The following is a 16,335-nucleotide window of genomic DNA, read 5'->3' as shown; positions in this document are numbered from 1 at the left end:
AATGAAGTGTTTTCTTTGCCTTGTTTTTGTTGCAGCCCCAGGCAAACAGATCCGGGTAGGAAGGCCAGAGAAACTGGGTGGCCAGGGTTGGGCTTCCCAGGGCTAAGGCCTTTGCTCTCTGAGATGGGATTCCTACCATTGCCCAAGCTACCTTCTTCAACTGTCAGACCGTATCTTGTTCCCAGGTCTGTCACTTCTCCATATTTCATATCTTGTATTGCTGGCAGACTGACCTTCATTTTCCCAAACACTGATTGAGTTGGGGTCCTCAAAAACAAGCTAACTCCCAACATCCTGATGTGTCCCTCTGCTGACAGTGGCAGTCCCAGACACAGCCTCACCTTTTGACCTACTCCTTGAGGCCCTGCTATGGTCGCCGCCCCATCCCATGTTCCGGGAAGCAGGGTTGTGGCGCAACTTATCTGCATAACCAGCGCAAAGCACTGGCCTGGGCTATAGGGGCGCCAATAAATCTCTGAACTGAGCTCTGGGCCCAGCTCCAGGTCCCCGTGAGAAGCTTCTCCGTTCCCTAGTGATCGTGCCGCCCCGCCCCGTGTGCCCTGCCAGGTCCCTCAGCAGCGCTGGCCCCAAGCCGGTCACACAGTAGCTGCTCACAAGGACTGACCCAAATAGGAGCAAATGACCCCCCCCCCCCGCCCCGGGGGAACCGCGGCACGGTTTGCAGAAAGCTGAATTCCGGCGGCCGTCTGGCCTGCAGCTCCCAATTACCATATTAGAGATAAGGGCCTGGCTGTCCCAGGGGTCTAGCCACGATCCGCTCCTTCACCCCAAAGCTTAGCAGCCGGGCTTCCTGGTTGCCTCGACTTCTCGGTCTCAATTCTTGGACAGAGCCTGTTTCCCTTACGAGTAAAATGAGTTTCTTAAAACTATCAGAAATAATAATCCGGTTTCTGGAACCCCAACAAAAGACAGACGCGACAGCACAGGCGCGGGCTTTATTATAAAGCACGTTTGTTGCAACCATTTGCTTGATAGGGCTGCAGCCGAGTCACGGTTTACCCCGGCTCGCAATTTAGCGCAGGCGCCTGAGGGCGGCCTGTTACCGGAGAGGGGAAAAGTTGCCACTTCCGGAAGCTGGGGGGGGGAGGGTGCGGAAACTTTAGAATTCCCAACGAGAACCACCCCTTCGTGGCTATTGCACGCACCGGAAGCGACTCGAGCTGTTCGCCAGCTCTTCACCCTGTTGAAGGGACACAGCGATCCTCTTTTTATCCCCAAGGCTCGGACTTCCGCCCACACCCAACATGGCGGGTGACGAGAGCTGGTACAGTTCCGGGAATGTGGAGCAGATCACTGGGAGGGGGTGGGGCCTCCTTTGCCCAAGTTTCGATCCCACCAAGACTGGATAATACGCGTCCAGCTAGCGCTTTGTCGCATCTGTGTGGCAGTCCCAGCGCTCTTTGGGCGAGGAAGTCCCTTCAGGGAAGGAAAAGAGTTGTATGAGCGAGCCTTACCCTGGCATCCCGACCAAGTCCCCACATTCTGAGTTGGAATATAAAGACCACGGCCACCAGCTTGCTCTGAACTGGGCGGTCAGAGACACTACAAGATGAGTAGGCTCTTAGGAATCGGGATTGGTTGGAGCCCAGAAACTACTGGGACCCTAAATGAAACCTCAAAAACAAGAGACCTAGAGTTAAGAGGATGGGGCTGAATTCAAGAAGTTGAAGTGGTTCAGAAGTTGAGGAGAGGCTCAGATACTACCAAGCCTCGTGCTCTACGAACCTCGGAGATTCAGGATCTTCGGCCTGAAGTAAGTCTGTACTACAGATCCCAGACAATACTGGTTTTCTTAGTGGTCTGGCTGTAAAAACTACAAGTGCCGACAAGTACCGGGGCTGGGGCGGGGCTTTGGGCAAAGAAAGAGGGAGGAAATCCTTGGACTACAAGTCGGGCCAGCAAGTCACCGGACACAAGTAACAGGGGACGGATTAGAACTGCAAATCCCGGCATACCCCGGAATACGAAAGGGCCAACCCGGTGGACCTAAAACTACAAATCCCGACATGCCCTAGGTATCAGAATGGGCAGGCCAGTATAGGTCCCGTCGCAGCCTACGCAGGCGCTCACCTTGAAGGAACCCTCAAACTCATCGCTCATCCTTCGGAGCTCACGGCCGTACCGCTGCGCGGCCCAGAGGTTGGGGGGAGCCGAACGCGAGCGGCCCCGAAAGGGGCTGAGCTCCTCCTCCATCCCTTCATCCTCCTCGGTCCCCGCGGAGTACGAACTGTGACGACTCCGGATCTCCATTGCTCCAGCGCCTGCAGGAGTCGGGTTGGAAGAGGTGTGAATCTCGACCTGCTGTTTACTCCCCTTCCAATAGCCCCAGTCTCTCCTTTGAGAGTGGAGGGGAGCTCAGAGTGCTTTTGTGAAAAATCGACTTAACGCCACAAGTCCTTGTCGAGTGGTAATGAAGGTCGCCTTTGGTGTACACAAAAATTTTCTACTGTGTCTCTCACAAAATAGGGGCATAAGGGATAATTATCACATGGTGTCATAGCAACCCCTAAGTAGGGAGGAGCCCTGCTCTGGCTTTGCAAAGGGTCTCTATTGCACCTCTTTTGTGGAGACAGTGTCCAGAACTGTGGGTGTGTTGTGTTGTTTTTCTAGACTAGCCTTTATGTGCTAAACTATCCTCCTCACCTGGTTCTACAGACCAGACGTGGAGGTTCACATTTATAATCCCAACCTCAGCTACGTGAGAACAGGTAGTCTTTTTCCCTCACAAATGGGGTGGGGGTCGGGAGAAAAAAAGCTACTCAGGAGTTAAGAGAAGTCCGTTTTCTCAGGTTGACAAAGCTGTTAAGCCCTGGAACCAGAGTCCCTGGGTTTGGAAACCAGAGCCCAGCAGGCTGTGCAACCTTGCCTTGCCCAGCCTCCCTTCAACTTCAAGTCAGTTTCCTCCCTTCAGGAAGGGAGTCTCACCTACCCTGCCCTGCGCACTAACGCACCTGTGTGAAGGTCACTTTGGAGTGTAGAAGTGCCCTGTGAGCTGCAGGCAAATGGTGGAAGATCTGCTTCTTTGATCTGGGCACTGTGTGCCATCCTGACTTCTGCCACCTGTACCCCCGCTGTCCAGCTGTCCAGACCAGTGAAGACCCAGAACCACTCCCAGGGGCAGAGTCCAGAGCTAGGTGCAGCCTGCTGCCCACACCCAGTCTGTAGGGAAAGCTTGGGAGGAGGTAAAATAGCCCCCGGGTTTGGGGGTTGGTAAGTTTGCCTTCTTTTCTCAGAAGTCAGCGGGCAGAACTCTGCTGCTCAGCTGTAGGCCGAAGGATCCCAGCTGCAGGCGTGTAACAGAAAGCCAGAGGTAGGAGATCAAGCAAGGCCTGGCCTGGGTCTCTTCAATGCGCCTGGCCAGAACAGTACCACTGGCCACCTACAGAGTATTTCAGTGGGACTACTTGGCAACTAGGTGGTTTCCTTTTGTGACAAGCTGCCCTCTGACCTGCACTGGCACTTGGGCACTGTAGCTCATGTGCTCCCTCCGCCAAAGAATTTGCCTTCATGAGCAGTGTTTAAATCCTTGCTTAGCATGCTCAAGGCCCTGGGTTCCATCCATAGCACCTCACAAGACAAAACAAAAAGCCAACCAATCAAGCAGGACACTGAGCAGGTAGGGCTGGAAGCTTCCCTTGGATTGACAGTTCTCAACTCCTATTATCGGGGAAGTTCAGCCTTCCCAAGGCCACACAGTAAGTGCTGAAGACTGGTGTAAACACAACCAGTCTGACTCCAAGGGCTACGTCCATTTCCGTCCCAGCACCCCCTTCAGAGTGCACAGTGGCCCAATTGGAGAAGTCATTTTCTTCTTCCCTACTAGTGTCAGCTATGCCAAGAGCCTATGCGGTGGCATGGCTCTTGGTGTCAGTCACTAAAGGTACTAAGCAGTGTGTTTGTGTCAAGGGACATTTTATTGGTTGATGGGTCTTGGGTAGCTGAAATGCTGGTCTTAAACTTCTGGTCCTTCTGCTCCCACCTCCCAACTGCAGTTTAGAAGGTACTGAGACTGGAAGCCACCAGGCAGGTCCTCTACAGACTGAGCCGCGGCTCAGGCCCCTGAATGGAATTTCTAGAAATATCTTTGCATTTACTGGAAAGAACCTGGAGATTCTGTTAACTCCTCGGGGATAAAGAGGGTGGTGGGTGGGGTGTGGCCCAGACCCGCCTCAATCCCTCAGGGGAAGGGATGGGTTGCTCTTCTGTGGGTGGCTGCTCAGGCCTCCTGACTTCTGCCACCCCCCCCAGACAGACTGGGGGTGGGGAGGATGGGAAGAGACTGGTTGTTAAGCACCTTTAAAGCTCCTTACCCACGGGGTTTCTGGATAAGTGGGTGTGGCTGAGTGGGAAACTTCATAGTTCAGGAAGCATCCTAGTGTACTCCATTAAAACTGATGGGCGTGCCTGGCGGTGACAAAACAGGAAAAGGCGCTTGCCACCAAGCTTGATTACTTAAGTTCAATTCCTGAGACTTGTGAAGTAGAAGAGGAAAGAACCAAACCAACTCCCAGAAATTATCTTCTGACCTCTGTGCAGGCCCTTACACAAACAAAACTCAGCTAGGGGGAAAAGAGTAATAAAAACAAAAACAAGGAGTCCTATACCCTCCCAGCACCAGCAGCAGCCTGCCCAGACTTGAGCTGTAGCCTTGAGGAAACACATTTTAGTTCCAGCCTGGGGCCTCACCTGGCCCTGCCCTGGCCAAGTCTTCGGTCCCAGGGCCTCAACAACAACAGCCCAGCTTGCTCAGAGCTGGAGTCTAGACAAAACGTCCCCCACAACACCACTGTGCCAACCATTGTTTTACTCAATAAAACCGAAATATGAACTTGATACAATTTTTACCTGTTACAATAAAATATTTGTTAAAGAAAAAACCGGGTGGTGGTGGTGCAGGACTTTAATCTCAGCACTTGGGAGGCAGAGACAGGCAGCTCTCTGTGAGTTCAAGGACAGCCTGGTTTACAGAGTGAGTTTCAGGACAACCAGAGCTGTACAAAGAAGCCTCATTTCGGGGGGGGGGGGGGAAATAATTTGCTCTGTGGAATTTGTCAACCAACCATTTCAATAGATAAAACTGTTCCCAGCTAGACATGGTAGCACACGCCTTTAATCCAAGCCCTTGGGGGGCAGAAACCAGAGTTCAAAGCCAGCAAGGGCTACTCACAAAAGTCCTGCATTGAAAAGACAAATAAACTGTTCCTACTGGTGGTGCAAACCTGCAGTCCCAGCTGCTTGCTAGTTGGCTGTCTGAGGCAGGAGGGTTGCTTAAGCCCAGGAGTTTGAGGCCATCCTGGGTAACAGTGAGATTTTTGTCTCAACAAATATAACAAAGGTTGGGGATATGTGGTTCAGTGATGGTGTTTGCTTAGTAAGCTGAAGGCCCTGGGTCCTGACCCCAAAACACAACCACAAAAACATTCCTAGCTAAGGGGCAGTGCAAAACCACAGGGATTTAGCCCATGTCTGTGGTTTCCCAATCCCTGCCCCAAAACCCAACTAAGTCTACATCTACCTTAAACCTTGAATGGCTATATGGAAGGAATGCCTTCAAGTCATTTCTATCCTGAGTCTAACCTGTTTGTCATCCAAGAGCACTGGATGTTCAAGGCCCTTGACTACTGATGGAAACCCAGATCTGCAGAGCCTGAGCTAATTCACACAAACAATAATAACCACAATTATGGCAGGCCTAGGACCTCCACAGCACCTCCTCTGTGCTAGGCAGTTTCTGAGCACTGTTAACATGAACTCAAGTGCGCTTACTGCAGCCCTGTGAAGTAGGAACAGTTCTAGTCCCATTTTACAGCTTGGGAAATTCAGGCAGCAGCAGTTAACCTTTCAATCAGCTCCTAAAGGGCCCCGATGTTGCAGTCTTGCCCAGAGGCTGGTGTTGGCTGCTTCTCCCCTTCCTACTGTGCAGTTTGTCCTAGGGATGCTCACAGCCCATGGTGCAGGGAGCTGGCAGGAGAGGCAGGGTGAGCTGACTGCAGAGATAGATGGTCAGAAGCTCCACGGCTCTGACAGGTCTGACACTTGTAAATCTCTTTAAGGACAATCATTTGTGCTGCTTTGTTTTGCTGGAATAGGGTCTCACTAAGGAGCCCAAGTTGGCCTCAAACTCATCCGTGCTGGGTGCTGAGTTTGCAGGCATATACCACTGCACCCAGTTCTGTAATTGGTTTTGAGACAACTAAAAACTAAATCAAACATTTATGAGACACCCCACACACACACATACAGGGCTCAGGGAGTGTTTCCCTGGTTTAGTCCTTGCCTAGCATGGGAGGGCAGGGAAGCAAAGAGGACATTCTGCTGCCTGCCCCATGGCTGTTTGCCTGGCAGCTCTCCTTCAAGGAGCCGAGCTGGGGTGCACCTCTCTACTCCTTGCCACACTGCAGGGCATGCTTTCGCTGTCCCCCTAAATCAGGTTGCAGAGCTTGTCACTGCCTAACTACATGCCTCAAGCTTGACAGGACACAAACTGTTCTGCCAGCCCCTTCCCCTACTCCGAGTTTACTGAACCTGAGTGGTCCTCCCTGTTCCTTGCCCCTCCTCCCATGACAGTGTCCCAGTCCCTCATTCCAATGGCATAACCTAGACCCTGTCACTTATCAAATGACTCCGTCCTAGGATGTCAGCCAACTGCCACTTCCCACATGTTGATGCATCATCCCTTGGGTGGAGGTGTAAAACCCGAGGCAGCTCCTCTTCTTCCGACTGGGCCAGCTCACCCCACAAGCACTATTTTCTCCTTGTGTACACCATCTAGCACCCATTCCTGGCTGGCTGTTACAAAAGCTACTGAGATTAACTCCCTGCCGCTCCCACCTTCATTTCTAAAAGTTCCTACCTGATCCCTGACCTTCCCCCATCTCTCTTTCTTCCAACTTTCAAGGGTGCTGGGTGTCCTTTGTGACACCTCTTTCCTTCCCCCCACTCCCAGGCTATCACTGTCTTCCTGACAGACCTAGGCCTGGGATATGGCTCAGGAGACGAGCACTTGCTCAGCATATGCAAAGGCCCTGGGCTCCATCCCCAGCACAGTAAAAAGGAAAAAAAATCTTCCCAGGATTCCAGTCAAAGGTTTTCTTACAATGGCCTTCAAAGATCTGTACAGACTGAATTGGACAGGGCTCTAGTTACCCTTCTTCACCTCTTCCCACCTGGGACCCTGCTACCCAGGAGCAATTCTTGTACTGGGGCCTGCTAAGTCTTTTTCTCTTTGTCTGCACACAGGCCTTACCTACAGGGCTGCTCTCTCCTAGGCCCCCCGACTACCTCGGTAAGTCACTCCCCAGTCACTACATAGCCCTGGGATTCTGCTCTCTATTTTCACACATTATCTCCTGAGCACTGTGTAGTTTTCTTCTAGATCCTCTGTTGGCGGTCTGTCCCGCCACACTAGCACATGGATGAACACAAGTTAGTGCGCCTCAGGCGTGAGAAGGGACAACCAGGTGAGGGCAGAGAATAGGATATCGGAGCAGAAAAAGAGCAAGCAAGGAGCTGGGTGGTGGTGGCGCAAGCCTTTAATCCCAGGCAAGCCTTTAATTCTAGGCAGAGGCAGGCGGATCTCTGTGAATTCAAGGAATTCAAGGCCAGCCTGGTGTACAAGAGCTAGCTCCATCCAGGACAGGCTCCAAAGCTACAGAGAAACCCTGTCTTGGAAAACAAAAACAAAAAAAATTGAAGGTTTAAAGAGGTGAGGTGGTATGAAGAGATGGCCCAGTGGCTGAGCATTTGCTGCTCTTGGGGAGGATGTGAGTTCAGTTCCCAGTAACCATGTGGATGCAGCTCACAACCACCTACAACAGCTCTAGGGGATCCAAGGCACCTGCACTTGCGCACACTGGCACACATATAATTTTAAAAATGCCAGGCATGTGGGCCCACCTGTGATCCCAGCACCCGGGAGACAGAGGCAGGTGGATCTCCAAATTCAAGGCCAGCCTGGTCTGCTGAGCAAGTTCCAGGACAGCCAGGGCTGCTCTACTGGCCACTGGAAGGCTCTAACCCAGGATCTGAGGAGTCTTCCAGCACTACCTCCTAGGGTGACCTTAGGAAAGTCACTTGCTCGTGGGGATCTGCTCATCTCCTGCTCATGTCTATCCTGAGGCCATAATAAGGGAGTCTGTCTTGAGCTTTCAGTGAATCAGTTTGATCATTAAGGGCATGCCATACATTTCTGTGAATTAATCGAGTGGTCTTACTAAGGTAGTGATAGTTGGTTTGTAGAGGAGGCAATTTGAGGCTCAGAGTTTCCCCCAGAGTCTCCAGGAAGTATAGCTGCAACAGGGATGCAAAGGGGGCAAGGAGAAAGGATGATGGTGGTGGGGGACCTACCTCCATGATGACTGCTGTTGACTGCCTGTCCCCGTTGGTGTCCGATGCTCCCCAGGAGACCTGGGGCCAGGCAGGGACCTGGCTGGTCCCCAGTGAGGCTAGGGCCCAGGCCCCTATTTGCAGTACTGGAGTCTTCCTGCTCACTCGGCTCAAACTCTGGGATCTGGAACATACTCTGGGCTGTAGAGACAAGATAAGTACTCAGGGCACAGCTAAGCAAACAGCAGGGCAGAGGTGCCCCTGGTTCCCTCTCCCACCGGAGCAAACCTCCCCGCCCCACCTCAGGCCACCAGTCTTCCAAGCCCTCATCTGTCTGCTGGGTCTAGCCTGGTAGAGAACACAGGCTGTCCCCGGGATACTAAATCTCTCTTGAGAGCTCTGTCCCAGTCCTGGTGCGTCCTGCTTGCCCGTTATGACCACGAATAGGTCTCACCCCAAGCCCGATCTCGAGGCCCCAGACCCGGGCCTGCCTCCTCCCTCTAGTTCTAAGGGCGCCCGGTCCTAGTTTCCTCGGCGACGGGAACTGTCACAGATCTGACCCAATCAGTTCTCGAAGTAAATCCCGGGTCGGCCTGGAGGCGGGGCCACCCCAAGCCAGGTCCCACCCCTGCCGTCGGTCGACCTGCTGGTCTCCACCGCCTTCCTCCCGCGTCGCTCCCCAGGCTCCGGATTCCGGGATCGGACTTCCTCACGCCTAGAGCGTGTGCTGGAGCCAGCAAAGGCTGTTTTGGGGTTCCCATTTAGATCCTGGAGGCCTGCTTCGGCTGATAAATCCTCCAGACCTTCGGGGCCCGAATTCCCTCCTGTAAAATGGGGCTAATGACACCCCCCGGGGAGCTGGTGAAAACTCTGTAAACAGCTCAGTGATCACTATGGGTGAAAGCACTTGTAGAACCGTTCACTGAAGCTCCGCCGTCGGGTGCAATGATCGTTGCGATGGTTATTGCTCTCCCTGGACCGAGTGACCAGGATGGGGAAGCCGGCTCCTTCCTCCTCCCGCTCGTGGAGGCCTCGCGCTGCCCGACTCGGGAACAACCCACCGCACCATCTCGGGAGCTCCTTCCAAGCAGGATGGGAAAAGGGACAGGGGTACCCACGAGGGCGAGTCGTGGGGTTCCCAGGGGCTCGGCTATCAGGAATAGTGTGTGATGCGCAAGCGGCCGCAGGCCGGAGCGCTGGGCCGGCGGACAGAAGCTAGGGGGCGGGGCCGGATGCCATCTTGGTTGTGGGCGGAAGTTTCCTTCAGCGACCCTGTGCGGGGAAGTCGTTGCCGCCCCCATAAAGGCACGCCGATCCTGTTGTGGGCTTGGGGATCTAGGCATGGGAATTAGTGGTCCCCCAAACATTAAGAGCTAACGATTCAGGGCACGGGTAACTCGGGTGCTTGCTGTATGCGACGCAGTCTCCGCCTCTCGGCCTCCCGCCGCCATCCGTAACCCCGGACGCCCGTCAGCAGCGCATCTTGCGCCGATTCTTAAAGAACTTCACGCCGGGCGCGGTGCACGGTCTCGGAGTTCCCATCGGCCGCTGCGCAATTTGCGTAGCGGACGGACGCCCGCGCAGGCGCAGGAGTGGGGCGGAGCAGCGGGAGCCGGGGAGCTGGAGCCCCGTGTCCCGGCGACCGGATCCCGCTTCCCCAGCAGCGGCCTGAGGACCTGACATCGACTTCCTCTTATTCACCGGGGCTAAGGGTGGACGCGGTGGGGGAACAACGCCTGGAATCTTGAGGACAGAGGAAGAAGCCCCCCAATCCGGATTATTGGAGGGGGAAGAGCCACCAAGCGTGGGGAGGGGGAGAGCGGGGCGTTGGGCGCCCCCGCAGCGGCCGCTGTCCTAAACTGAGGGGCATCGGCCGGCTCTCCCCCTCCTGCCAGCCGGACACGAGCGACCAAGGCCAGGGACTTTCTGTACCACTGCATCCTCCCATCTTGGCTCTGGGGCTGACCCAGGGAGGGACACCCCCAACCCCCACTCCATTTGCCTTGGGTAGGAAAGAGTACCCTTACACACTCCAGAGTGAGGAGTCCAGGGCTCATCCCCCACGTCTCTGTTGAGGAAAGGCCTGGCAACCCCAACTTCTTTCCTCCAGAGTCCCAGCTCTCACCGCCTCCTGCAGTTCCCACCCCTCCGTATTTATTTCCCTGGCTTCTGGCCAGCCCTCCATCTCTGTCTCCTGATTTCAGGCCTCCCTCCTTGACATGGAGAGCAACCTGTCTGGCCTGGTACCTGCAGCCGGGCTGGTACCTGCACTGCCGCCTACAGTGACCCTTGGGCTGACCGCTGCCTACACTGCCCTATACGCTCTGCTCTTCTTCTCTGTCTATGCGCAGCTCTGGCTTGTGCTTCTGTATGGGCACAAGCGCCTCAGCTATCAGACTGTGTTCCTGGCACTCTGTCTGCTCTGGGCAGCCTTGCGTACCACACTCTTCTCCTTCTACTTCCGAGATACTCCCAGGGCCAACCGCCTGGGTCCCTTGCCTTTTTGGCTTCTCTATTGTTGCCCTGTCTGCCTGCAGTTCTTCACACTGACGCTTATGAACCTCTACTTTGCCCAGGTAACCACGGGAACTGGTGTGGTGGGAGGGCAAGCCCAAGGGTCCAAAGGAGTGATGGGGATCTCTGCTCCCAGGTGGTGTTCAAGGCCAAGGCGAAGCGTCGGCCAGAGATGAGCCGAGGCTTGTAAGTACTGGAGATGTTAATGGGTCAGGGACAGGAAGGAGCCCACCCAGCAGGGTTGAGACAAGAAGAACCCCAAGAACATTTGTGTTAGAGCTTGGAAAAACTAAAGCACCTGGTGCAGACAGCTGTGACAGTGTCAGGGGGAGAAAGCACCAGCGTCATCCATGGTGGAGAAGGATAGAAGCTCCAGTTCATGGAATATATATAAAGTAGTGCTGCGTTTCTAGTGACCTTGTCTGCACTGTCCTGTCCTTTGCACAGTGACTTCCAGTTTATAAAGATATTTCACAAGCATCTTTTCACATCTCACCTGAGATATTATTCTTTCTCTCATTTGCAAGATGAAGAAACTGAGGCCCAGTTATTTAAAGCAATGTGTTCAAGGTCAGGGCTTAGATCTAGATGTTGACACCCCCCCCCCAAATCTGGTGCTCTCCCTACAATGCATAGCCTCACCTCTTTGAGTTTCCTCAGAGTTTAGATTGGACCATATGAGTTCTGGCTGAGCCTGGGGTCTGCTGAGGAGTTGGGGTGGTTGGTGTGGGTCAGGAAGACCCACGGTCTGGCGCTGACTCTGCTGTGGGCTGCAGGCTGGCTGTCCGAGGGGCCTTCGTGGGCGCTTCGCTGCTCTTTCTGCTGGTGAATGTATTGTGTGCAGTGCTGTCCCGCCAGCACCGGGCACAGCCCTGGGTCCTTCTGCTGGTCCGTGTCCTGGTGAGCGACTCCCTCTTCGTCATCTGTGCCCTTTCGCTTGCTGCCTGCCTCTGCCTCGTCGCCCGGCGAGCCCCTTCCACTAGCATCTACTTAGAGGCTAAGGTAGGGCCACCAACCCTGATGTAGTATCCTGGGGGATCCTTGAACAGAAGTCTTTAGGATGTAAAGGAAGATAGAAGCCTCCTCTACCTTAAGATCCTCTATTGTCGTCTCTACTAGGGGACCAGTGTGTGCCAGGCAGCTGCCATAGGGGGTGCCATGGTTCTGCTCTATGCCAGCCGGGCCTGTTACAACCTGGCAGCTCTGGCCTTGGCCCCTCGGAGCCGGCTAGATGCCTTCGATTACGACTGGTACAACGTATCTGACCAGGTAGGCATTGGTCAAATTTGTGCCTTCTGTAGTATCTAGCCTCCTGTGGCCGGGTCCTCCCAACATGGTGTGTGTGGTGGCAGACTGTTTCAGCCTCTGCTCTTCCCCAGGCAGACCTGGTGAATGACCTAGGGAACAAAGGCTACCTGGTGTTTGGCCTCATCCTGTTCGTGTGGGAACTGCTGCCCACCACACTGCTGGTGGGCTTCTTCCGGGTACACCGGCCCCCGCAGGACCTGGTAGGACTCCCCCAACCACCGCTAGGTTTAGTGGAGAGGGCTGGACCCTGGGAATTCTAGCCTGGGGTCCTGGGGTAGTTATGGGGCGCATATATATATATATATCTCCATAGTTGCAACTTTCCCCACACACCTACAGAGCACCAGTCGAATCCTCAACGGGCAGGTTTTTGGCTCCCGTTCCTACTTCTTTGACCGGGCTGGGCACTGTGAGGATGAGGGCTGCTCCTGGGAGCACAGCCGGAGTGAGAGCACCAGGTAGGAGCCTCAACCCTGCTTGAGGGGTCTTAGGGTCCTGCCTGGCTCCATGAGGCAATGGGGATCAAGAACTGGGCTTTTGTTTCCTCACTTGTTCTGAGCGGAGCCACCCCAGGTTCCCAGTACTACTATGTACACCTGCTACTGCCCCAAGAAGCAGTTTGCCCTCTGATCTAGGGCTCTCTGTTTTCAGCCTCTCTGCTCCCCCATCCTATGTGACCCTGGGCACTACCTGGGACTCCTGGTACTTACCTTGCTTTTCTGCCTGCAGCATGTCCGGCAGCCTGGGCTCTGGCAGCTGGTATGGTGCCATCGGGCGCGAGCCAGGCTGGGGCGGGGCCAGCCAGACAAGGACCACTCCTCTGCTCTTCTCCCAGGTGCCAGGACCTGGCGGCCACCACCACAGCCTCTATTCCACACCACAGACATGATCTCCTTTTACTCCCCTTAGAGCACCCGGGTCCCAGATCCCCTTATCCCCAGCCCCTGTGCCAAGTGCATCTGCCGCTTCTTGCCCAGGATGCCAGGGGACTGTGGCTGCTTCTCTCCTCTGGCCAGCTCCTTGCTGCTCCTATCGTAGTGAGCTTGTGCCATCCCCCTAAGATAGGGACAAGGCCTCCAGGCTGCCGGATGCCCACAGTGCCCTGGCATGACCTGCCACCTCTGCTTCCACACTGGAGCCAGCTACCTCTCCTGTGCCTACCACTCAATAAACAGAGTCTGTGCCCTGTCCCTTCATCTGTCATCTGTCTGAGTTCTGTTCCTTCCTGCCTTGGCCTGTTTAGCATCAGGCTGATCAAACCCTGGCCCTTGACATGGGTTGCTAGGCTGAGCAGGTAGCACCCACCTTCATCAGGGCTAGCAGGCTTGAAGCAGCAGAGGGACTGCACAGGGGTCTGCTGTCAAAGCTTTCCTGGTTCAGAGTAGCCTCCTCTGTGTTGCCCAGCCTGGCCTGAAATTCTTGGGCTTCAATGAGTCTTCCTGATTGAAAAATTGCCTCCACAGGCTGGAAATGAGGCTCAATTGTAGAATGCTTTCCAGGAATGTCCAAGGCCATGGGTTGAATCTCCTAGGTGGAGGCAGGAAATTGAATCTCCATGAAACTTTCCTTTGGCTGTGCAGAGAGCCATAACCGCTCTCCCAAACCACACAGCACTGTAATTGGTAGCTTTTAGGCATCCTTTAAAAAAAAGATTTTATTGCCAGGTGGTGGTGGCACACACCTTTAATCCCAGCACTAGGGAGGCAGAGGCAGGTGGATCTCTGTGAGTTCAAGGCCAGCCTGGCAGCCTGGTCTATGAGAGCTAGTTCCATGAGATCTAGGACTATTACACAGAGAAACCCTGCCTCGAAAAACCAACCCCCCCCCAAATTTTTTTTATTACAACAGAGCAGTAGTGGCACACACCTTTAATCCCAGCATTCAGGAGGCTGAAGCAGATGAATCTCTGTGAGTTCAAGATCAGCCTGGTCTCCAGAGTGAGTTCCTGGACTGTTACACAGAGAAACTGAAAAAAATGTATTTTATTTATTGTGTATGTGTGTGGGTTCCTATAGAGGTAATTCTCTCCTACAGTGTGGAACCTGGAGAGCGAGCTCAGGTTGTAAGGCTTGGCAGCAAGTGCCTTCGCTCACTAAATCAGCTCACTAGCCCGATAACTTTGTTTGTTTGTTTTGTTTTATTTTGTTTTTTGAGACAAAAAAAACCACACACATATACCTCTGTTTAACAGACCTACCTGTCTGTCCTGGAACTTGGTCTGTAGACCAGGCTGGCCTGGAACTCACAGAGATCCACCTGCCTCTGCCTCCCTAGTGCTGAGATTAAAGGAGTGCGCCATCATGCCCTGCTAATTTGTTTTGTAAAATGACATGTATTTGTATGTCTGTATGTGTGGACAAGCCCTTGTCACAGCACATATGTGGAGGTCAGATGACAACTTACTAGTTGGTTCACTCCTTTCACCATATGGATCAGGGGACAAAATTTATGTCATCAGGCGTGGTGGCAAGGACCTTTACCTGTTGAGACATCTCACTGGCCCAGTTTCAGCGTTTTGAGACAGAGACCTTATAATGTAGCTGAAGAACGACGAACTCCTGACACTCCCACCTTTACCTGCAGCTACTGGGGTTACAGGCATGTACCATCATGTCTGCCTAGCTTGTTTGGCATCTTTTCCCCCCCTAAGATTTATTTTTATTTATGTATAGGTGTATCTGTACCTGAATGTGGTGCACAAGGAAGCCAGAAGAGGGCATCAGATCCCCTGGAGCTAGTTAGAGGCTGTTTCTATGCTGGTGAACTTAGGGCTTTTGGAGGAGCAGCAGTAAGTGCTCTTAACCACACAGTTTCTACAGTCTGTTGGGCATCTTGTTTTCTAATGTTTTTGAAGTTTTGTGAAGGCCTAGTTCCTTTAATATTCATTTATTTTAATTGTTGGGGGGGATGTGCATACATCGACACATATAGGTATGGAGTTAAGGAAACCCATGAGGTACCAGGAATCAAACTGGGAATTTCAGGCTTGGTGGTATGCAGCCTTATGCAACACTGAGCAATCTCACTGGCCTGAGGCCTAGTTTCTGTCACCACTATTGGCCATTCAGCTCTTTATTAGAACCATCAGAAGTTTTTGACAGGCAGAGAATCACAGCTTCACACAGTTAAAACATATGCAGCGGAAACGAAAGTCACACGCCTTTAATCACAGCACTCGGGAGGCAGAGGCAGGAGGATCTCTGTGAGTTCGAGGTCTATCTGGTCTACAGAGGGAGTGCTAGGATGGGCTCCAAAGCCACACACAGAAAAACTCTGTCTTAGCAAACCGAGAGAGAGAGAGAGAGAGAGAGAGAGAGAGAGAGAGAGAGAGAGAGAGATAAATGAAAGAAACAAAAGAAAAGCTGATGAGAAACAAGTCAAGCTAAGGCTGTGCATTCATAACTAGGAATAAGCTTCCATGTGCGATTTATTTGGGAGCTGGGTGGCGGGCCCCTCAAAGAGTAAAACATCACACAACAGCCTTCATCTCCTCACTTAATCTCCTCACCTGGGTGTGGGTTCTGCTGATTACCTGGCCACTTGCAGTCATCCCCTGGTGCTCTCCTACGTCCCCAACAGTTTAGTCAGTGCCCTGTGCTCCTGGCAGGACATCTTGGCAGATCTGCCCTGTGGCCCAAGGTTGCTTATTAGAGCCTGTGGCACCTGCCCATAAACCTGGTGATTCCAGCTCTTCTGGGATCTCAGGCTAGCAGTGTGTTTGCCTTGAAGCCCTTTCTTTAGGAGCATCCTGGAGCCAAGTCTGCAAGGTCTCCAGAGAGAACCAGCAGAGGCTCAGGACTTCAGCAGTAAGCTGGACAATCACTTTGGTTGGAAGCAAAATTGCTAACATTTATAGGGCACTTAATTGTGTGTGCCAGCCTTTGAGTATTAGAAACACTGACCTCTTAAATGCTCCTCAATCAGCACCCAGAGAAAATTATCTTACTCTAAGTGGGAGCAAGAAGACTCTAGAGAGTTTAGTAACTCACCCTGGCCCCCTGCTATCTGGGGTGGTCACTTTAAACTCTAGGTTTAAAAGCACTGACCATCACCACTAAACCTGGCATGGTGGTGCACACCTTGAATCTTAGAAGCACTTAGAAGGCCGAGACAGGTGGATCTCTGAGTTTGAGGCCACCCTAGTCTACAAAGCAAGTTCCAGGACAC

The 16,335-nt window shown here is 53.2% G+C and overlaps 2 protein-coding genes across 6 annotated transcripts; one reads left to right on the top strand and one right to left on the bottom strand.

Annotated features, from left to right (window-relative positions):
* Positions 1 to 925: 925 nt before the first annotated feature.
* Bad (BCL2 associated agonist of cell death) lies at positions 926 to 9,129 on the bottom strand. 4 transcript variants are annotated; one of them, XM_075973328.1, is made up of 4 exons: positions 8,990 to 9,129; positions 8,368 to 8,547; positions 2,092 to 2,282; positions 926 to 1,437 (listed from the first exon to the last, which is right to left on the bottom strand). In XM_075973328.1, the coding sequence occupies exons 1-4, from the start codon at positions 9,105 to 9,107 to the stop codon at positions 1,312 to 1,314; spliced, it is 615 nt and encodes a 204-aa protein (XP_075829443.1). In that variant the 5' UTR covers positions 9,108 to 9,129; the 3' UTR covers positions 926 to 1,311. The 4 variants fall into 4 exon arrangements, with proteins under 4 accessions (XP_075829443.1, XP_075829445.1, XP_075829444.1 ...); XM_075973330.1 differs by lacking the exon at positions 8,990 to 9,129 and adding an exon at positions 8,801 to 8,913; XM_075973329.1 differs by lacking the exon at positions 8,990 to 9,129 and adding an exon at positions 8,648 to 8,864.
* An 805-nt stretch (positions 9,130 to 9,934) lies between these two features.
* Gpr137 (G protein-coupled receptor 137) lies at positions 9,935 to 13,364 on the top strand. Of its 2 annotated transcripts, XM_075973326.1 has the most exons (8): positions 9,946 to 10,353; positions 10,551 to 10,922; positions 10,997 to 11,046; positions 11,637 to 11,862; positions 11,980 to 12,129; positions 12,240 to 12,368; positions 12,508 to 12,626; positions 12,898 to 13,364. In XM_075973326.1, the coding sequence occupies exons 2-8, from the start codon at positions 10,566 to 10,568 to the stop codon at positions 13,055 to 13,057; spliced, it is 1,191 nt and encodes a 396-aa protein (XP_075829441.1). In that variant the 5' UTR covers positions 9,946 to 10,353; positions 10,551 to 10,565; the 3' UTR covers positions 13,058 to 13,364. The 2 variants fall into 2 exon arrangements, with proteins under 2 accessions (XP_075829442.1, XP_075829441.1); XM_075973327.1 differs by having other exon boundaries at positions 9,935 to 10,922; positions 12,482 to 12,626; positions 13,004 to 13,219.
* The last annotated feature ends 2,971 nt before the right edge of the window (positions 13,365 to 16,335 follow it).

The sequence above is a fragment of the Microtus pennsylvanicus genome, chromosome 5 (assembly GCF_037038515.1).
Source record: "Microtus pennsylvanicus isolate mMicPen1 chromosome 5, mMicPen1.hap1, whole genome shotgun sequence".
Taxonomy (NCBI): domain Eukaryota; kingdom Metazoa; phylum Chordata; class Mammalia; order Rodentia; family Cricetidae; genus Microtus; species Microtus pennsylvanicus.
The sequence above is the reverse complement of the archived record's forward strand: the minus strand, read 5'-3'. Positions and strand labels throughout refer to the sequence as shown.

Excerpts from the sequence above, each read along its gene's own strand:
- Bad (XM_075973328.1), bottom strand. The coding sequence starts at position 9,107 with ATGGGAACCCCAAAACAGCCTTTGCTGGCTCCAGCACACGCTCTAGGC. Across the intron at positions 8,548-8,989 it reads AAGGCGGTGGAGACCAGCAG|CCCAGAGTATGTTCCAGATC; the intron begins GTCGACCGACGG and ends TTGTCTCTACAG. Across the intron at positions 2,283-8,367 it reads CAACAGCAGTCATCATGGAG|GCGCTGGAGCAATGGAGATC; the intron begins GTAGGTCCCCCA and ends CGACTCCTGCAG.
- Gpr137 (XM_075973326.1), top strand. The coding sequence starts at position 10,566 with ATGGAGAGCAACCTGTCTGGCCTGGTACCTGCAGCCGGGCTGGTACCT. Across the intron at positions 11,863-11,979 it reads GCATCTACTTAGAGGCTAAG|GGGACCAGTGTGTGCCAGGC; the intron begins GTAGGGCCACCA and ends CGTCTCTACTAG. Across the intron at positions 12,369-12,507 it reads ACCGGCCCCCGCAGGACCTG|AGCACCAGTCGAATCCTCAA; the intron begins GTAGGACTCCCC and ends ACACACCTACAG.